General features: G+C 35.8%; 1 protein-coding gene across 10 annotated transcripts in view; it reads left to right on the top strand.

Annotated features, from left to right (window-relative positions):
* BBS9 (Bardet-Biedl syndrome 9) overlaps positions 1–22,978 on the top strand; it is a 447,491-nt gene that overhangs the window by 109,613 nt on the left and 314,900 nt on the right. For all 10 annotated transcript variants that reach the window (XM_040472285.1, XM_040472287.1, XM_040472283.1 and 7 more), the window contains 2 exons: positions 5,322–5,496; positions 15,177–15,261. In XM_040472285.1, the coding sequence (XP_040328219.1) occupies positions 5,322–5,496; positions 15,177–15,261 (260 nt within the window). The remainder of the gene's footprint in view (positions 1–5,321; positions 5,497–15,176; positions 15,262–22,978) is intronic.

Genomic DNA, 22,978 nt, shown 5'->3' with positions numbered 1-22,978 from the left:
CCACAGACTGTTGGACTCTTCTGTTCTTATGTATCAGTCTCTTGATGTTTCCTGTCTGCCTTTTTGACTACCTATACAGCTGTTTTTCATGTGTTTTTCAGGCTTGGAGAAAGACCAAGTATTTTTGACAGCTGCACACTGAAGTGCAATATATGCTTGGCCACAGGTCACGTTTGCATTTCTTCACTTGTATTTTTACTCAATGTGTAAAAGAAATATGAGCATAGAGAGATTCAGAAAACATGTAGCATGCTGAGTAATGGTAGTCTTCTTTTATGTATGCCATTCTACTTTGCTGTGTAGATTCCACAGGAAGAAAAAGACAGCAGAGAGATGGAGGAAATGGTGTTCAGGACTGCCCACCATGGGGCCCTTGTTGCTATAATAGTGAATGATGGAAAGTGCTCTGGGTCATGCATGGTAAAAAGAACTTGTGAGCATGGGGACACACACACATGTACGCATGCATGCACACACAGTGCTACACACCACTTTAATGAATATATTATAATTTAGTAGAGAAAACTGTTAATTAAACAGTCAGTTCAACATGTTTGTGCATCATGTTAAAGCCTTGGCTACATGATATTTTAACACCAGGAAATGAAACACAGTATTTATCGTGTTCATTTTGCAAGGCTGTCATAATAGAACTTTCGTGCCTCCATCTCCCCATCCCCACAGACACGAAATTTTTCTTTGCCTTTGAAAATGAAAAGGGAATGATTTTTAATACCCTTTCAAAATGATTTTGCTAAGTCCTTTCTCAACTCTTTCCCAGATCTCGCAAATAAGGTTTGAAATCACAATGGTTAGTTTTTTCTCATCATGGTTAAAGATCAATAGGATAAATATCCAGATTTTAAATTCTGATGAAATCTCCAACCTTCCTAATTATTTCAACTTTAAAAGCTGTTTTATTTTTCTTTGTATAGTTAAGTCATCATTTTTGAGGAAGCATCATTAAGATATTGTCATCTTTTCAATCTACTGCTTGCTTTTACGTTTCATGCCCTGTTGGTAAAACTTGTTGCATTGCACTAGGTCAAGTCTAATTGCTTCTGCGTCTTCTAGTATGTTCCTTTTCCCTCCCCCAAACTTTCTTTACTCATACCTTTGAATGCTCTTCATTATCCCTATCCTTCTCAGTCTAGGGATACATCCTACCTCATGAAATCTTTCTCAGACTGTTCACTGTAATGAAGCTCTTTGATGGTCTGTAGTACTTAGTCTGTTTCACATCACTTCGATTTTATATGTTAGCTTATGTTAATTTTTAAAATGGATCTAGTGTGGTATAATGGAGCCTCCTCGGGAACATGTAAGATATAACAGAGTGAGATTTCATTTGAGTCCTAGCTCTGTCATTTTCTCACTCTTTGGCATGAGGCAAATTATTTAAGCTCTGTGGTTTTCAGTCTTCTCATGTCAAATGGGACTGTTGTTCGCCTTTTGGAGTTATTAAAGATTATAGCTAATTTGCTGGGTAAATGTTTAGTACAAAGGAAGGAATAGAACAGGTGCTCAGTAAATGTCAATAGTAATTTTTATTCCTGTTGTTCTATATTTCTTACAGCTCCTAATAGAATACTGAGCATGTGGTAAGGACTCTTTGAGTACAGTTCAGGGCTAGGTCATTTAAATAGCTCCTGAAATCCTATCGGTTTTATGAAGGCTTCCTGTTGGCTGTGTTTTATCAGAACTACAAAACTTTCATGGCTTCTCTGGACTGTTCTTTCTGTTCCCATTATCTGTAAGGGGAGCCTTTGGTATGTATTCTGAAGTGGCTTCCAAAGCAGCGATTTGAAGGATTTATTTATTTATTTTTGAGTAATGTTTTGGATTGATCCCTACATTTTTCTAAATATCAGCAGCCAGGATTGTAATAAATAAAGCATTTTTCACATACTTCAAATGCAGTATGTGAAACACATAGAATAAAATCTCAGCCAATCTGAACTTTAGATGAATAAATTATTTTGCCTAGCTTACTTCAGTTTAAGAGACATTTATTAGTGCATCTGTTATGTGCCAGGTATTTTATCGCTGTTGGATTTACAAAGATGAGTAAGACATGGCTCCTGCCTTTGCGTTTAGTTTAGGGTGAACAAGAAACACAAAAACAGATCATTTCAATTGATGATTAGTTGTAAGATGGAGGTGAGGATGGGATCACACATGGAGGGTGCTTGAGGGGGAAAGAGATGAGCCTAATGTTGTGATGTCTCTCAGAGGACAAATGGGTTGATTGACTTGATTCAGGGACAGAGTGGCTCAAGGTGGCTTCAGTATTTATGGAATTTATTCCCTGAAATGTTCCCAGGTAGGTTTGGCTCCAAGTGAGACCTGATACTGTGGCTCAAACATGTCTTCCATGGCCTTCTCTTAATTGTTCCTTTGCAAAAGCCAAATGACCTCTGTGGTTTGAGACTTTTATCTTCCTCACATATTCCTCAGGGGGAAGAGTATGTTTTTCTCTAGTTCTAGCTAAACCCAGAAAGTTAATTTTAGCTGTAAATTATACCTATCCCTGAACCAATCACTGTGATTAGTGAGACACTAATTGGTAAGCCAGGGCCTATTGTCAAGCTTAGAATATAGTCAGTCTTCTTCATATCTCATGACTAGAGATAGGAAGAGAGGAGATGGGATGACCAAGAGGCTGCCAGCAGATGTTCATTAGACCAGGAGAATAAATGTAAGAATTTTTTTGGGAAAGGTCATAATATAAGCAAAATCAAGGAACCATACACCATTATGATGTATGTGGGAATCATCAGGTAGTTAAACATTAATACACATGTAGTATGAGACTTAGAAAATACTTATAAAGTTATAATGTGATGGAGTATTTGCCACCTGCTGGATTTGGTTTTCATCCATTACTTCATTTAATTCTCACAAAAGCTAACTAAGGTAGGTGTGCCATCTTGCAGATAGGGAGACTTGAGCCGGGAGCCCACAGCTAATAATTGGTGGAGTTAGACTCAAAGCCCAGATTATCTGACTCTGGAGGCAGCCCATGTGGACATTGCAGTATAAACGCTCTCTTCTATATTGCTAGAATTTCAGGAAATAAGACTTCATATAGTGCCATGCTAAGGAGCCAAGTTTTCTCTGGGGCTCAAGTTTTTTTCAAGCTCTAGCTCTTTGTTTTACCATGCTAAGGCAGTGGTTGTCAAACTTTAGCATGCATCAGATAGCCTCTAGGGCTTGGTAAAACCTAGAATTGCTGGACCCTATCACTAGAGTTTCTGATTTAGTAGAGCTAGAGAGGAGCCCTAGAATTTGCATTTCCAAGACGATGCTGATGCTGGTGGTCTTGGAACCTACATTATAAGGACCACTTCTTTTAGGTCTTTGGGAGTCTGAAGATTTGTAGTTCAGTGGCATTCAACATACTGAAATGAATTCAAATTTTGTTGGCACTTCTACTTGGAAATACACATACTCTGACCTCATATTCTTTAATAATACAGACATCAAGAATACATTTTGGCTACAGTAATACTCGCCATCAAAGGTCAGAGTCATTGCATAAATTTTTTATTGATTGGATTTCTTTTGTCTCTTTGATTCTTTTTTTTTTTTTTTTTTTGTCTCTCTGATTCTTGACTTATTAAGATTAAATTTATTGTTCTCCTCCCCGGTCCCACTCAATTCACTAATGTTCAGTTCCCTCTCTGATTGTTAAGAAAGTGCATTTATATACAAAAGGTATATATTTAAACGCTTTATTTTGTCTATATTTTTATTGTGAAGAAATTTGAGTTTCAGAAAAAGTAACATGAACACCATATTTCCACCATCTAGAGTCAATAGTTGTCAATGTATATATGCATGTGTATACACACACAGATGTTTTCTAACGAACCACTTAAAAGTAAGGTACAGATCTTGTGCTACTTCACTCATAAATATTATAGCATATATCTCCCAATAAAGAACGTTCTCTTTCATAATCATAATACCATGATCACACTTAAGAAACTTAACAGTTCCTAATTTTTTTTTTAACATGTGGTCATATTCCAATTTCCCCAGTTGTTCCAATGTCTTCTATACCTGGTTGTTTTTTGGTACCAGGATCCAATCAAATGAAACTAAATTTTAAGAGTCAGCAATGCTGATGGATCTTTAGGTTCAGGTAAGTTCTGTGTTATTTACAATACAGACATTTGAATGCATTAACAAAGATGCAAAATTAATGATGGTTTAAATAAGAAATAAGAAAGATAAGGAGATAAAGTGGTCCAGGGCTGTAGTGGGGTGGGGAGGGGGAGGAGTCTGTTATCTTCAATATGTGGCTTCTTTCTGTGAGGCCAAGATAGCTATTCCAGCCCCACCATCATGCTGGGAACAGCAGAGAGAAGTGTATACTCAGTCCTTTTAAGGGCATATCTGGATGTTGTACATATCACCTCTGCTCCTATCTCACTGGCAAGAACATAATCATATAATTATATCTATAATAGGCTTGTATCTGAAATAGGAAAGTAAGCTTGTGTGCTGCATGACCATGTGTCTAGTGATAATTCAGGTATCAAAAGAATGGCTACTAGAGGAAACAGCATCTCTGGCACAAGTTTTTTTTTTTTTTTTTGGCAAATGACTGAGCAATACCAAAGTATATTAAATCCATTTAATAACTCCTAATACCTTATAATACGACATTTCTCTTTTTCAGATGGATAGGGCTAGTAATTGCTCCTACTCGGAGCCCAGACTGAGCCCAGACTGTTAGTCTTTTTTGAGTTATTTGATATGTATTTTATAGATGTTTTGTCTGTTTCTAGGGCAGGAAACAATTCAATCAGTGAATGGTATTTTTCAATATTAGTATTTTTCATTTCTAGTAGTAGTTAACACTGTGATGTGTGTACAACTAGTACCTGATACATGTCTGTGGATTTGGTCTGTTGTGTTTAACTGCTGTCTAAGTCATTTGAAAATATGAGATTGACCTATGAAGAAGAGAAGTAGCCTCTGCTGAACAGTTTTATTTCTGATTTTGGAAAAAATGATATCTTACAAGGGTCATGATTTTTCTTAGAGGTTATCTATCTTGACCTAGAGATTTTAGCATTATAGCAAATGAAAATAAGTATACTTAAAATTATAGACATCTGAATAATTTCAAAATTGGGAAATGTATATATACTGATATATAGTAATCTGATAGCTTTATCAGTTTGTAATTTAAAATTTAAGCTGCTTGTATTGACCCTGGGGATAAATTAACTATGGCATATTTGTGATGGATAGTGATAAATGAAAACCATTATAAAAAGGTCACCTAATTTCCTCTAATTTTTCTTTAGGTCGAGATTTAATTTGTATCCAGTCTATGGATGGGATGCTGATGGTGTTTGAACAGGAAAGCTATGCTTTTGGGAGATTTCTCCCTGGTTCTCTTTTACCTGGCCCTCTTGCTTACAGTTCTCGTACTGATTCCTTCATTACTGTCTCTTCCTGTCGACAAGTGGAAAGTTACAAGTAAGTTTGGATGTTGAATCTTCGGAATCATGACTTTTGGTGTGTATATTGCTGATTAATTTTTTTTTTTTTTTTACAAAAAGCTGAATATTAAAAAAAGACCAGTTTCTTTGATAAAATTGCAATTGTGGTGATTTAGAGGATATCATTTATATGTTGTAAAATATTTGAAAGGCAGTATAGTGTAGAGATTGATAAAGGATTTGGAGAGAGGTCGACCTGAACTGGAATCCTCATTTTTCTATGAGCAGCTGTTTGATGGTCAGTGTCCTTATCCTGGCTGTAAAGGGGATAATAATGGCTATTTATTTATTTATTTATTTGGCTTTTAAAGTTTTTCTTATAATTCCAGGTGGTTAACATAGAGTATTATATTAGTTTCAGGTATATAATATAGTGATTCAACAATTCATGCATCACCCAGTGCTCATCACAAGTGTACTCTTTAATCCCCATCACCTATTTAACCTGTCCCCCAACCTCACTCCCCTCTGGTAACCATCAGTTTGTTCTCTGTAATTAAGAGCCTGTTTCTTGATTTGTCTCTCTCTTTTTTCCCTCTGCTCATTTGTTTTGTTTCTTAAATTCTGCATATGAGTGAAGTCATATTTATTTTGTCTTTCCCTGACTTATTTCACTTAGCATTTTACTCTTTAGCTCCACCCATGCCATTGCAAATGGCAAGATTCCGTTCTTTTTAATGGCTGAATAATATTCCATTGTACTTCTCTCTCTCTACACACACACACACACACACACACACACACACACACACACACACACATATACATACTGTATCTTTTTTATTCATTCATCAAAAGATGAACACTTGGGCTGCTTCGATATCTTGTATATTGTAAATGATTCTGCTATAAACATAGGGTGTATGTATCCCTTTGCATTAGTGTCTTTGTATTCTTTGAGTAAATATCCAGTAGTATGATTGCTGGATCATTGCATAGTTCTGTTTTTAACCTTGATAAATTTTTTTTTGACTTTTTGAGAAACCTCCATACTGTTTTCCAGAGTGGCTGCTCCAGTTGGCATTTTCCACCAACAGTGCAAGAGGGTACCTTTTGCTCCACATCCTTGTCAACACCTTTTGTTTATTGTGTTGTTGATTGTAGCCATTTTGATAGATGTGAGGTGATATTTCATTGTAGTTTTGATTTGCATTTCCCTGATGGTAAGTGATGATGAATATCTTTTCACGTGTCTGTTGGCCATCTGTAGGTATTCTGTGGAGAAATGTCTGTTCACATCTTCTCATTTTGTAATTGGATTATTTGTTTTTTGAAGGTTGGGTTTTATAAGTTCTTTATATATTTTGGATACTAAGCCTATCGTATATGTTATTTGCAAATACCTTCATCCGTTTTGTAGGTTGCCCTTTAGTTTGTTGATCATTTCCTTTGCTGTGCAGAAGCTTTTTATTTTGATGTAGTCCCAATAGTTGATTTTTGCTGTTGTGTCCTTTGCCTCAGGAGACAAATCTAGAAAGAAGTTGCTACAGCTGATGTCAAAAAGGTTACTGCCTTTGTTCTCTTCTAGAATTTTTATGGTCTCAGTCCTCACATTTAGGTCTTTAGTCCATTTTGAATTTATTTTTGTGTATGATGTAAGAAAGTGGCCCAGTTTCTTTTGCATGTCACTCTCTAGTTTTCCCAACACTATTTGTTGAAGAGACTTTTTCCCATTGGACATTCTTTGCTGCTTTGTCAAAGATTAATTGCCCATGAAGTTGTGGGAATAATGGCTATTTTGACAAGCTTGTTAAAAGGATTGAATGTATGTCAAGTTGCCACCCCATAGAAAATGCTGATTAATTGTTGTGACTATCCCTGAATTAAAAATAATAGAGTACAGTATGAGTGAAAAAAGCCAGATACAAAGATGCATATATGGAATGATTTTTATAAAAAATATGTGACATAGAAAGAATACTGGCAAGAAATACAAGTGTTATTATGAATATTTTTAAAAGAATAATTCATAGTAGAAATGAAGTACGAAAATGACCGTATGAAAACCAATGATCGTTTTTGCTAGAAATTTTTACTGGTTTGGGGGAACTGTGTTTGAGAGAGACTTTTGTCTCCTCTACCAGCTAAATTTCAATAAAAATCAAGATTTTGAGTTTTTGGAGGGTATGTTTTTTGTTGGAAGGGAGAATAGGGAAAAGAAAGTACAAATTCATGCTGGGAAAAGAAACAGACTTGGAGGATTATGGTATCTTCAGTAACTTTATTGTTGTTATCGTACTGATGGCAATATTTAGAACTTAACATCTAGGCAACACTTCATTATAGATTTTCATTTTATTATTTTTGGTTGCATGATTTTTCCCAAGGAGGGAAGAAAATATAAATTCATCAGGCAACAGCTATAAATTTTTGTCTACATGTTTCAATATTGTGCAAATAGCAAGTTAATGTACTATCCCGTTCATAAGTGACAATCTACCTTTTGCGAATTATTGTCAAGGTTTCTTAGATTCAAAACTCTGAACATAAGCAAATGTTTGTGACTAAGCAGAAGTTAACTGATGGAGGTAGTATATCATTATATTATATTCCTTCTTTAACTTCTATGGCTCTTGTCCAAAGGGGACGAATGAATTGTGGCATTGCTACTGGTAAGAAATAAAATATACTTATTTTGAGAGGTTGAGAAAAATATCTGTATAATTCATTCAAGCCTGCCAGAGCTTAAGCAATATTGAGGAGATCTGCTTTTCAGTTTTCCACCCAGGTCTCTGCCTCAACTCCTGCCAAGTAGGGATACTGGCAGTGCTATGCTGGGGTCACAATACAAAGATTTGAATGCTCCATGACTTAGTCTTTGAAATATGTGCCTAGGAATTCATTTGGTAATAACTCCAGGAGTGACTGGATGAGGAAGCAATGTGTAGGTTTCCTTAATGTGTAAGTTTAATCTCAAAGAAGCTCACTCTCTTTGAACTATGGTAATTTACCAACATACCAATCTATTAAGTCTATCTCCATCTAGGACTAAAAATACACACCGTATCCATTATGTGGATCTTTTATAATGGTAAAAATGCATGGGATATGTGATTATTGTGAAATGATGACAATTAAGAAGATTTATAATGTTAAATAGTATATCACATTTATATATGGTTTCAAGTTTAATAGATTAAATTAAATGATAATCACTGGTGCAATTTAGGATTGGAGGAAGCATGAAAACTGTAGGTTTGTTCTTTTGAGGCTTCATCTATTTATACTCAGTTAATAGAATGTAATCAGTTAATATGAAAGGCTTATAAGACATAATTTGTTTTCACTTTTGATACTGATATTTAATTACTTTAAAGCAAGCTCAATTATATTCAGATAGGAATAATGAAGGCTGTGAATCTCAAACTTTAGTCTGCATGAGGATCACGTGGTCAGCCTGTTACAAAATACACATTTATAGATTCACAATTGCCAGTACACTCAATTTTGATTTAGTAGTTTTGGAGATAAGACCCAGGAATCATCACTGCAAACACTTACTCTAGGTGATTCTAATTCAAGAATGCACTTTGAGCATTGTTTTTCTTTTGAAGTGAGAGAATTGTTTGCTTTTTAAGGGGGGTGGAAGGGGCTTAGGTACCACCATTCTCTTAGCAATGTTTGTCTAAATTTTGGATTGTCTTTTTGGATTATCTCTTTTTCTTTCCTTTACTTGTCAGAGTTATTTAGTCAATAAATCCTCATGCTTCTACTTTTTTCCCTTTTGTATTCAGCCTTTGCTTCCCATTTCCATTGGCATTCAGGCCTTTATTTCCTCACTTGGATTTCTGATTTTCTTCTGATCTAGACTTGGAAGGATCCTTCTCATAATCTACCCTTTTAAAATACCTCTTTAAGATAAGTTTTGTTTCCCATTAAAAAATTGAAAGCTTCATATCTTGACATTCAGTGATCTGTATGATCTGGTCACATTTTTCCTTCATTGATGTGGACATTCAGATTTGGAAGCGACTTTTAAAGTTAACTGGTTCAGTTATCCTCATTTTTTTCACCTCCTTGATATATTATTGCCTAAAACACTGATTTTTGCCAAATACCATATATTGCCTTCTTGTATTCTGCTGAAATATTCCAGAGTATGTCTTGCTTTATCAGATTCCTGAGAGCAGAATCTATCTTAAACATCTGTTCACTGACTGAATAAGTTAGTTCATTTATTCAATTATTCATTCAGCAAATATTTTTCAAGAGGCTTCTTTGTGTCAAACACTATGCCAACTACCAGAAATGCAGAGTCAGATAAGAGCTCTCTCTTGTCTTCAAACAGTACGCAAGCAAGTGTGGGAGGTGGCAAGTCAGTCAACTGAGTTTACTGTGATAGAGGCTCTAGTGAGCTGTGCATAGGATACTGAGGAGGCCTAGAGGTGGGACCTCTCAGTAGGAGTTCAGTGGAGGGAGGTTCCCTGAAGAAGAATACCTATGATGAACTTTATTTTCTCTCCTTCTCTTTGCTACACATCTTTCGCCACACTCCTACATGTACCTAGTACATTGCTAAGTAGATGAGAGGCTTTAGATAAGTGTTTTAAAATGTACTTGTAGTTAGACCAATGGAAGAGAATAGAAACGACAGAACTAGACCCACAAAAGTATGGCCAACTCATCTTTGACAAAGCAGGAATGAATATCCAATGGAAAAAAGACAGTCTCTTTAATAAATGGTGCTGGGAGAACTGGGCAGCAACATGCAGAAGAATGAAATTAGACCACTTTCTTACACAATTCACAAAAATAAACTCAAAATGGATAAAGGACCTGAATGTGAGACAGGAAACCATCAAAACACTAGAGGAGAAAGCAGGAAAAGACCTCTGTGACCTTAGCTGCAGCAATTTCTTACTTGACACATCCCCAAAGGCAAGGGAATTAAAAGCAAAAATGAACTATTGGGACCTCATGAAGACAAAAAGCTTCTGCACAGCAAAGGAAACCATCAACAAAACTAAAAGGCAACCAACGGAATGGGAAAAGATATTTGCAAATGACATATCGGACAAAGGGCTAGTATCCAAAATCTATAAAGAGCTCACCAAACTCCACACCCAAAAAACAAATAATCCAGTGAAGAAATGGGCAGAAAACACGAATAGACACTTCTCTAAAGAAGACATCCAGATGGCCAACAGGCACATGAAAAGATGCTCAACATTGCTCCTCATCAGGGAAATATAAATCAAAACCACACTCAGATATCACCTCACGCCAGTCAGAGTGGCTAAAATGAACAAATGAGGAGACTATAGATGCTGGAGAGGATGTGGAGAAACCGGAACCCTCTTGCACTGTCAGTGGGAATGCAAACTGGTGCAGCCACTCTGGAAAACAGTGTGGAGGTTCCTCAAAAAATTAAAAATAGACCTACCCTATGACCCAGTAATAGCACTGCTAGGAATTTACCCAAGGGATATAGGAGTATTGATGCATAGGGGCACTTGTACCCCAATGTTTATAGCAGCACTCTCAACAATAGCCAAATTGTGGAAAGAGCCTAAATGTCCATCAACTGATGAATGGATAAAGAAATTGTGGTTTATATACACAATGGAGTACTACATGGCAATGAGAAAGAATGAAATATGGCCCTTTGTAGCAACGTGGATGGAACTGGAGAGTGTGATGCTAAGTGAAATAAGCCATACAGAGAAAGACAGATACCATATGTTTTCACACTTATGTGGATCCTGAGAAACTTAACAGAAACCCATGGGGGAGGGGAAGAAAAAAAATTGAGGTTAGAGTGGGAGAGAGCCAGAGCATAAAAGACTCTTAAAAACTGAGAACAAACTGAGGGTTGATGGGGGGGTGGGAGGGAGGGAAGGGTAGGTGATGGGCATTGAAGAGGGCATCTTTTGGGATGAGCACTGGGTGTTGTATGGAAACCAATTTGACAATAAATTTCATGTATTAAAAAAATGTACTTGTAGAGTTTAATTGGCAATATTGTAGAAAGAATATTGTATTCTTCACTAGCCTTAGGCTCTGGCCAAATTGAAATGTTTGTTTTCCAGATATGTTTACGGCTTTTCTCTTTATCCTCTTTTGCTCACGCTACACTCTGAAGTTTTTCCTTTCTTTTCTGTATATGGAAATTGTGTCCGTAAGCCTCCCCTCTCTCCTTCAGTTCTTTCCTGACCTAGCTGTAACACCTCCTTCTCAATTCGCGGAGTAGTTTTTCTGCTCTTTCCACAAGTAGTCATCACACTTTAACTGATATTACATATTTGCTTCTTTTTCTCATTGACAGGGCTGATGGCAGGGATTTTGTGACTCCTGTAATGCCTAGCATTGTACATTGCCAAACATAGATGTTTAACCATAACTTGACAAAGGAGTGAAAAGTTGTAAGGAAAGTTTCTATTTTGTTGCTGGTACCTTTCAATTAAAGTGATCCTTCCTGGCATAATTAAGAATGTTTTAGTTCTGTTTGTAATGAATTTAGTAATGCTCTGTATCCGGAGCTTCCATTTCTAGTAGAGTTCTCTGGGTTAAATATCAAGTTTCCAAAATCTCCTGGTACCTTTGAGGTATATGTTTCATTTGAAAATAAATGATTTTGGAGGGTTTACTTTTGTATTCTGTGACACCTCAATCCATATTTTAGTTACTTGCTGCTGGTTTTTACGATGTGACATGGAAGAGCACTAAATTATATGGTTGAGTTTGTCATTGGTGCTCCACAGGATCTGCTAAGCCTTTGTGGCTATTCGGTCAAAAAGTGCTACCATTCATCTGGACTTGATGTATTTGTGATTAGTGCCTTTCTGTTGAGAAACACATAGGACACACTCTTCGTGAAATCTTACTACACTGTGCCTGATTATTCTCTCAGCAGTCACAACAAGGGAATTTTATTCTTCAACTTCTATCACTGAACATTCAAGTGGTAAGAAAAAAAAACACCAAATGTTTTCTTTATTTTGAAATTTCTATTCTGCCTGGAATTGTTTGGTTTTGGAAATAGGTTTCCATGTACATTATTGGTCACAGAAGGAGGATTTAGGGAAGAACTATAAAGTAGATGGTATTGTAAGTTTGTCATCATCTAAATTTACTGTCAATTACGTTTAGTAATAAAATGCTCTTGTGAGTTGTCTTCCAGGAAGAGAAATGGTCTGGATTTGGAAATCAGGAGTCAATTTTGGCTGTGTCTCTGCCTGCTGTTTGATGTTAATGAGGCCCCTTTAGGGGCTCACTTATTCCTGGATGAAATAATAATGCTTTGTAGTTCTATAAGAAGCTTCAAACAGCTCAAAAGCTTTGGATGTTTACGACAATCTCATTAATATCCATATCTTCCTCTAGTAGGTTGGTGTGTGCAGGAAATGAACCGCCTATGTAATTAATTGCCTGAGGTTGGATCTATAGCAGGCCCAGGTCTGGGCTGATGTTTTAGTCACCAGTGCATACTATTTCTGATACTGTGAACTGGGAAGAGTAAAACAATCCTATATGAAGGTTGGAATGTGAGGTCTAATTATTTGGCACTGTTGGAGACTTAGGGATTTTGCAGGTCACTCTCAAATGGTATGGACATATTTGCTGAAACTGCCCATGGAATTTCTTAGCATGGTTTTACAAGGCTGAGATCTTTACCCTCCTACCTTTTTTGTCTCGTTTCCCATGACTCATTCCTCCCTGCCATGCATCTCTCCTAAACTCCTGTCGTGGCCTTTCATGTCTCTTTTACTGCATGCCTTTTCATGTGCTGTTGGCTTTGCCATAATGCCTTTACCCCTTTACCAGTATGATGGGTTTTCACTCATTCTTTAAAACCTAGCTTTCTTCTCCTGAACCTATATCAAAAACATACATATTTCCTCCATTCCAATTACTTGTGTCTGCCATCATGTTCCCATGGTACTATGTGTATATCTTCTATTATTGGCACAGGGCACTCTGAATTGTACTTATTTGTATATGAATCTCTACAACTACTTGGGAGGTCCTGATGGATACAGACCATATAATAGTTTTTTTCTTTGTCAGAGCTTAGATATATTAGATGTATTGGATCACTACTATATCTTTGCTAAATTGGTAAAATTCATATACATTAAGCTTTCATATTAACCATAGGACTGATTTTAATAAATACCTTGCAAGATCTGCCTTAATTCATAGTCATTCTGCATCCAACTGCAAGTAAAGGCTTTTTTTTCTTTACAAAGTATTCCTGATTGAGATAGTTTAAGAGTTAGTATATGACATTTGCATACCAGTGTACATTTCAATGCCCATTTAGGTATTCCATGTTGCTTTTATTCATTCAGGGCCCTGAGTTTTATACTTTCAGATATCTTTCTCTTAGACAGTATGAGACGTCCAGATATATCTACTGATTTTCCTCTTAGCTGCGGAAGAACAACATAAGAGTTTTGATTCATAGGAAAGAACGGAATTTGTGAGCCTAAACTTTCTTCATTTAGAGTAGGATTATTACTTTAACAATATAACATTATATTATGGGAAACAGGGAATTTAAATTTTATTTGTTAAATTAATCATTTCTAGATCAAATGATATTTATAATTTTTTCAAAGTTTATTTATTTTGAGAGAGAGTGTGAGCAGGGTAGGGACAGAGAGAGAGGGGAGAGATAGAATCCCAAGCCCAGTGTTAGGCTTGAACTCAACGAATTGTGAGACCATGACCTGAGCCGAAATCAAGTGTCTGATGCTTAACTGACTGAGCCACCCAGGTGCCCTGTATAAATTGTTTTAAAGAATGCTTTGAACCAAATGTTACTAATGAAATAAAAGCTATAAAATACTTACAGAAAGTCATAATGTCTGTAATGCCCCCTATTGAGAACTTATTACATACCAGATAAACTACTAGGTGATTGATCTTTATATATGTGTACATCTGTATCTGTCTGTCAATCTGTTGGGCACCTAATATATGCCAGTTACTGTACTAGGCACTAAATTATTTTTAAATTCTTTTATCCATGTTTGAGTTAGAGACTATTCCCATTTTATAGATGGGGAAGATAAGACATGGAGTAATTAATTTGCCAACTAGTAAGTGGCTTAGCTGGGGGTTAAACTCCGGTCTTCTGGGTTCCATAGAATATCTATTAACAGTTTCTACTACACCTGGCTGCTTTGCATTATTTACATTTTTTTCTATGTGAGGTTTTGCTGCCGGATCTTTCTTAGCTATTGTTGTTCGTCACATAAAATTCTAATGGAAATGCTTTGACCGTTGGCAGAGCTCTTTACCCAATATTGAATTTTAGGACATAGTTATAATTTCTTTATCATGACAGGTTTACATAGTCTCATGTCACAGTGTCATTCAAGAAGAATTCGATCTTAAATTTCAGTTTTTTAAAACCAAGAAAAAAGCAATTAATTTTTTTTAATGTTTATATATTTTGAGAGAGAGAGAGAGAGAGACAGAGAGAAAGAGATACAGAGAGAGAGGGAGACACAGAATCCAAAGCAGGCTTGAACCCACGAACCACCAGTATTATGACCTGAGCTGAAGTCAGACGCTTAACCCAGTGAGCCACCCAGGTGCCCCCCAGAAAAGCAGTTTGTAAAGTTTATAGATTATGTGATTTTAAAGTTTAAAATAACTTATGCTTTTTAACTGTAAAATCATTTATAATTATTCATGTCTTTCAAACAGGTACCAGGTGCTTGCTTTTGCAACGGATGCAGATAAAAGACAGGAGACTGAACAACAAAAACTTGGTTCTGGAAAAAGACTTGTTGTAAGGCCTTTTTTAATATATAAAATTTCAGTAATATTGTATCTAATCACAGATTTTCTTCAGAATAAAAATTCCGGGAAGAAAATTTTTAAAAATATTTATTTTAGCTATTTTTCTTTTCTATGTTATGATTCTATCAATGGGAAAAAATTCAGTTGACTATTATCGAGCAATGGAGACACATGCCTGGCTGTGTCATAATTTATCAGATTTAAAAACAAAGTTTATTTATTTTGAGAGAGAGAGAAAGACTGAGAGAGTAAGGGAGGTACAGAAAGTTTATTTATTTTGAGAGAGAGAGAGAGAGGGTGAGACAGTGAGGGAGGGGCGAGAGAGAGAGGTAGAGAGAGAGAATCCCAAGCAGGCTCCCCTCTGTCAGCTCAGAGTCCAACAGAGGGCTTGAACTCATGAACTTTGAGATCATGACTTGAGCCTAAATTGAGAGTTGGGAGCTTAACTGACAGCCACCGAAGCACCCCATTTTTCAGATTATAGAGTTGCACTACTAGAATTATAAATGTCCAGATGGAGTTGCTTTTAACTGAAGTGTTTATAAACTAATGTAGCAAAAGGAGAAAAATTTAAAGAAACCTTTAATAGGCAAAAATATTGCTACTAGTAGGCGTGTGATTAAATATATAAGTAAAAGATAAAAATTCACAGCCCACAAAGATAAAATTGGCCTAATGACAAGGTGGAAGTTTGGTAACTTGAAAAATAGTTTGAGGAAAAATTGTAAATGGTAAATTCTCCGTTTAATGAAAATTAGGGGATAAATGATGATTGGGAATTCTTTATCTGGAGAACCACCATCGACAGGAAGGAAAAACAGAAGGAACTGAAAATTATGATGGAAACAGTAAAGTGAATTTGAAATGGCCACATATGAAAGAAACTACATGAAGAAATAATGTGGAATTTAGAATGCCAAGGAAGTAAAAATATTAGAGAAAATCAATTTTCTATATTAGGATACAGAAATTAAGATAGGAAGGCAGGCCAACTTGAAGAGCCAAGAATGACATGAAAACATTTTCTTAATACTAGTAAAAAGTGAAAGAGAGCACAACAAATACAAATATGGCATATTTTTTCACAGAATTTGGAGGCACCATACTAATAATAGTTAAAGGATAGACTTTGGAGTCACATCTTGAGAGTTGTATTTACTACTAATTTTGAGCAAGTTTATTAACCATGCTAAGCCTTAAGTTTCTTAGTTGCAAAATGGTGACGATACCTATTTTACAGTGTTGCCTTTGGAAATATATATATAATGCACTTAACAAAGATGTCTAGATGATGAAGATGACAATGATAATGATGATCAATTTGTCCTTGACCTCCTCCTCAATAGTAGTTGTCTTCCATCTGTCCCATATATTCTGCACTTCAGCCACACGGTCTTCTCTTGTTCTAAATATTCCATGGCTGTTCTTGATTCAAGGCTTCTGCACGTAGTTTTTATTTAGTCTGGAATATCCTTTACTCATTTATTTGTACATGTTTATTGATACTACTCTGTGCCTTGCACTGAGAATGTATTCTGAAAGCAATTACAGATTAGTGATTTTCCCATTCTCCTTTAATTAATGAATAGAGTAAGAAATAGCAGTAAAACTTCCTTTCGTTACACCACAGTCACTTGGCAGGACTGTGATGCCATGGAACATTAAGTATATTGCAGAGAAACAAAATTTATCCGGTGGAATGCTTTTAATAAGGTAGTTGTGGGAAGGCAGTTAAAAGCTGCCTATGTTAGAGCTACCTCTTAACTACTTGTTGATTTCTAATTTATTTCTTTTGTGGTCAGAGAGATACTTTGTATGACTTGGAATTCTTTCAGATTTTTTGAGATTTGTTTTATGACCTAGAATATGATCTATCTTGGTAAATCTTCATTGAGCACCTGAAAAGAATGTCCTTTTTTTTTTTTTTTTTTTTTTTTTTTTTTGCTGTTCTTGGGTGTTCTATAAATGTCAGTTAGTTAGATTGGATGATAGCATTGTTGAAATTTTCTATATCCTTGTTAATATTTTGACTAATTTCTGTCAATTATTCAGGCAGGGATATTGAAATCTCTGACTGTAATTGTGGATTATCTGTTTCTCCTTGCATTTTTATCAGTTTTTTGCTTCATTTATTTGAAATTCTTTTATTAGGTACATAAGCATTTAGGATTGTTATGTCTCATGATGAACATATCCCTTTTTCATAACCCTCTTTACCTTTTTGAAAATAACCCTCTTTACCTTTTTGCTCTGGATAATATTCTTCTTTTAATTAGTGTTATTCTGATATGTTTCCATATTTTTACTTTTATCCAATTTGTGTCTTTGTACTGAAAATGCATTTCTTGTAAGCAGCACATAGTTGAGTCTTGCTTTTTTTGTTTAGTACGATATGCTCTGCTTTCTAATTTGTGTTTTAGACCATATACGTTTCATGTGATTATTAATATGGATAAGTTTAAGTTTGTCATCTGGCCATTTGCTATTTGTCCCATCTGTTTTTATTTCCATTTTCCTGTTTTTCTGCTTTCTTTTGGAGTTATTCAGTATTTTTTATGATTCCATTTTATCTTTGTTGGCTTATTAGCCGTAACTCTTTGTTTTGTCATGTTAGGAGTTGCTTTAGAGTTTACAATATTTAATTTACCATGATCTACTCTCAGGTGATAGTATACTATTTCACTTATAAGAAGAGCCATACTTCTGTTTTTCAGCCTTTGTGCTAATTGTCATATGCTATATTTTTACATATACTATAAACTCCATATTACATTGTTACTATTTTTTGTTTAAATATACAGTATCTTTTAATGTGATTTAAATGAAAAGAATAATATATTTTTACCCATGCAGTTACCATTTCTGGTACTGTTCATTAACTTATGGAGGCCATATTTCCACCACATTTCTTTCAATGTGAGTTCACTGGTAATGAATTCCTTCAGTTTTTCTGTGTCTCAAAAAATATTTTTGCATTTTTGTTTGAAAATATATTTTTGGCACAAGATTTTAGTTTGACGGTATTTCCTTCCCTGGTATTTTAAGAGGTTGCTCCACTGTCTTCTTGCTTCCATTGTTTCTTATGGGAAATCCGCCTACATTCTTGTCTTTGCTTCTTTCTTCTTCATATCTTTTCTGTGGCTGCTATTCAGATTTTCTCTTTTCACTTTTTTGAAGCAATTAGATTATGATGTGCTTTGTGTAGTTTTCTTTATTTTGTGCTTAGGATTTGTTGAGCTTCTTGCATCTGTGAATTTATAGTTTTCATGAAAAGTAGAAAAAAATTTTTTTTAAATTTTTTTTAATGTTTATTTATTTTTGAGACAGAGAGAGACAGAGGATGAACAGGGGAGGGTCAGAGACAGAAGGAGACACAGAATCCGAAACAGGCTCCGGGCTCCGAGCTGTCAGCACAGAGCCCGATGCAGGGCTCGAACCCAGGGACCGCGAGATCATGACCTGGGCCGAAGTTGGACGCTCAACTGACTGAGCCACCCAGGCGCCCCTAGAAAAAAATGTTTTAAGAGAGAGAGAAAGAGCATGAATGGGAGAGGGGTAAAGGGAGAGAGGGAGAGAGAGAATCCCAAGCAGGCTCCATGCTCAATGTAGAGCCTGATGTGGGACTGCATCCCATGACCCTGGGATCATGACATGAGCTGAAATCAACAGTAGGATGCTCAACTGACCAAGCTACCCAGGCACCTTGAAAATTAGAAAATTTTTGACTCTTAATTCTTCAAACTTTTTTTTTTTTTTTTTTTTGTCTTCCATCTTTCTCTTCTCTGGGGACTCCAGTTACACATGCATTTAGGATACTTGAAGTTGTCCCACAGCTCACAGATTTTATTTTCTCTATTTTGTTTTGGATGACATCTACTGCTATGTTTTCAAGACCAGTAATCTTTTTTCTATAATGTCTAACCTGGTATTAATTCCCATGGGTTCCATCTTTATAAGTTCAATTTGCTTTTTTTTTTTTATTATTATATCTTCCATGTCTCTACTTAACTTTTTGAAGATACAGAATAGAGTATAGTTATAATAATTGTTTTAATGTCCTTGTTTTCTGATTCTAACACCTGCATCAGTTTTGAGTCAGTTTCAGTTGATTTATTTATCTCTTTTTTTGTAAATCATATTTTCTTATTTCTTTACATACCTGGTGATTTTTTATTAGATGGCAAATATAGTCATTTTACTTTTGAGTGCTGGATATTTTTGCATTCCTAGAACTCTTCTTGAGCTTAGGCCTGGGACACAGTTAAGATACTTGGACAGTTTGATCCTTTTGGGTTTTTAGATAGGACCAGAGCACTGCTCATTCTGGGGCTACTTATTCCCCACTCCTTAGGCAAAATGCTTCTGAGTGCCCTGCTCAGCTCCCTTTGAATTATGAGGTGTTCTAGTCTGGCTAGCAAACACAGGCAGTATTCCAGGCAGTATGAATGCTGGGCACTGTTACCTCTAATCCTTTTGGATAGTTCTTTCCCTGGCTTTGGGTAGTTTTCTTACATGAATGTGCTGATAAGTACTCAGATGAATATTTGAGAGGATTCTTCACAGATGTCAAAGTTCTGTCCCTGCTGCTTTCTCCCCTTTGGCTTGCTGTCTTATGAACTCCAGCTGCTCTGGTTTCTCTGAACTCCCAGCATCCATATCCTTAATTCAGGGAGTTTGCTGGGCCTTACTTGCATTGCTCCGCCCTGCGCCATGGCCTGAAAACTCCTTCACGGATGGAACAGTCCTACTACTCACCTCATTTGTTTGGTCTTCAAAGGGTTGCTGTCCTTTGTTGTCTGATATTCAGTGCCTTGCAAGCTGTTGTTTCATATATTTTGTCCATGTTGTGTTGTTTCAGGTGTGATGGTAAAGTCTTTTCCTATTACTCTCTCTTGGCTGGAAGTGGAAGAACTTTAAAATTATTATTCTTAGTAAACTTCTGTGTTTTTTGAGACTCAATCATTTAGAATGTGGTATATTTCTCTAAGGGGAGGTCACAGAGAGGGGCGCTCATACCTAGTGAATTGAAAGAATTTAATGGCTAGATGTCATCCTTCAGTCTCAGAAACTTGATTTGCCTGAATCCTGAATGAATCATCATCTCAGAATCAGGGACACATCAGCCCAAGTTACAGATAGTGATATTTAATGCTAGAATGCCAGCCTATTAAAATGCAATGAGGGGCGCCTGGGTGGCTCAGTCAGTTAAACGTCTGACTCTTGATTTCAGGTCATGATCTCACGGTTTGTGAGATCGAGTTCTGTGTCAGACTCTGTGCTGACAGTGCAGAGCCTGCTTGGGATTCTCTCTCTCCCTCTCTCTCTGCCCCTTCCATGCTTGGTTTCTTTCTCCACTTCTCTCTGTCTCTCTCTCTTTCAAAATAAATAAATAAACTTAAAAAAATTAAAAAATAAAATAAAGTGTAATGAGAAATGTGATTGTCACAGGACTGACATTTATGTTTTGTATACAGTGGAATCTTTTTATATAGGTAAGTTACACTTGAATTTAACAGTAATGAAATGATTTCTTGGTGTTGAATCCTGATTAAGATCCAAGATAATCTTATTTTTTTTATATTTTTTTAACTTGTAGAAAATCCATTTGGATTTCATACTTTCTGCAGATATTTTAGTACTTAAAGTAGATAAATATCTCAATGATATCTTGATGGCCAGAAATTTGTTTGTATCTTTAATGTGAGTTTTCATATCTCTTCTTTGATCCATTATTTGTTGATTATAACCTAACTCTGAGGACACTCTTATTTCCTCTCTGTCCACATGCTTTTGTGCAGCCATCTCACTGTTACTGCCATTTTCAGTATATGTCTGTCAGCTGATGCCTTTGCTCTTTTTTTTTTTTTCAATTAAAAAGCATTAATTGAGTGGGGACTGAATTCTGAAAAGTATGTTAACTTTAAATTCATTCCTTCATTACTTTAAGAAGCATTGTTTGAACATTGACCGTGTTCCAGAGATATGGAGTTACCCTGGTATAGTTCTTAAGGTGTTGAGGGTCCTGCCTAGGCAACTGGGACAGCTTGTTGGCTGCTCTGTGTGTGTGTGTGTGTGTGTGTGTGTGTGTGTGTGTGTGTATAGATAGATAGATAGATAGATTTTTAAATTGTCTTTATGTTAAAACATTATAGTTACATAAATATTGGTTAGGTTTTACTGCTTATTAAATTTGATTTGTAAAGTAAACACAATATGGAAATTTTTCTTATGGAAATTTTGCAGTGAAGCAGATAACTTCTTTATGTGTATTATTATTATTTTTTGAACAAGTCACGGTCCCTCCTTTTCTGTCATAGGATCTTTGTACAGCCAGCTCACTTTGCATAGGGCATTCTCCCACTCAATCCTCTGCCTGTCTTTTTTCTGCCTCCAGCTTTATTGAGGTATAATTGACAAATAAAAATTATATAAATTTGTGATCTTTTGATATATGTACATTGTGAAATGATTACCACAATTAAGCTAATTAACATATCTATCACCTCACATAGTTCTCTTTGTTTTCTTTTATGGTAAGAACATTTAAGATCTATCTTAACAAATTTCAAGTATATGTATAAAACAGTACAGTAATATAACTATAGTCATTAGACTGTACATGAAGTCTCCAGAATTTATTCATTCTGTGTAACTGAAACTTTGTACCCTTTGACCATTCAGTATCTTCTCATTTACGTCTTCCCTCAGACCCTGGCAACCACCATTATACTCTCTGCTTTTATGAGCTTGTCTTTCAAATATATTTTTTTAAGTCTTTATTTTATTTTTGAGAGAGAGAGAGAGAGACAGGGTGTGAGCAGGGGAGGGGCAGAGAGAGAGGGAGACATAGGATCCAAAGCAGGCTCCAAGCTCCAGGCTGTCAGCATAGACCCTGATGTTGGGTTCAAACTCATGAACTATGAGATCATGACCTGAGCTGAAGTCTGCGCTTATCTAACTGAGCCACCCAGGTGCCCCTGAATTTGTCTTTTTTAGATTCTGCATATAAGTGAGATCATGTAGTATTTGTTTTTCTGTGCCTGACTTATTTCACTTAGCATAATGCCTTCCAAGTCCATCCATTTTGTCACAAATGGCAGGATTTTCTTCTTTTTGAAGACTGAATAATATTCCATTATATTATACACATTATATAGTATATTATGTAGAATATCTCACACATTCTGTTTATTCGTTTGTTCATCAATGGACAATTTGGTTGATTCTATATTGTGGCTATTGTGAATAATGCTGCAATGAACATGGGATTGCAGTTATCTCTTTAATATTCTGTTTTCATTTCCTGTGACTATATGCCCAGAAGTAGGATTGCTGGATCATATACTAGTTTTTAATTTTTTGAGAAATCTCCCTATTGTTTTCCATAGTAGCCATACCAATTTATATTCCCACCAACAGTGCAAAAGAGTTCCCTTTTCTCTACATCCTTGCCAACAAACTTGTTATCTCTTGTCTTTTTAATGATAGGCATTCTAACATGTGTGGGGTGATATCTCAAGGTGGTGGTTTTGATTTGCATTTCCTGATGATTTAGTGGTTGGGCATTTTTTCATATAATTGTTGGCCATTTGTATATCTTCTTTTGAGAAATCTGTTCAAGTCTTTGCCTATTTTTAAATCAGGTTGTTTGTTTACTTGCTACTGAGTTGTCTAGTTCCTTATGTATTTTTAGGTGTTAACCCCTT

The sequence above is a fragment of the Herpailurus yagouaroundi genome, unplaced genomic scaffold, assembly GCF_014898765.1.
Source record: "Herpailurus yagouaroundi ecotype Mexico unplaced genomic scaffold, PumYag 100, whole genome shotgun sequence".
In the NCBI taxonomy this organism is placed as follows: Eukaryota; Metazoa; Chordata; class Mammalia; order Carnivora; family Felidae; genus Herpailurus; species Herpailurus yagouaroundi.
Note: the sequence above shows the minus strand (reverse complement) of the source record. Positions and strands in the feature narration are given on the sequence as shown.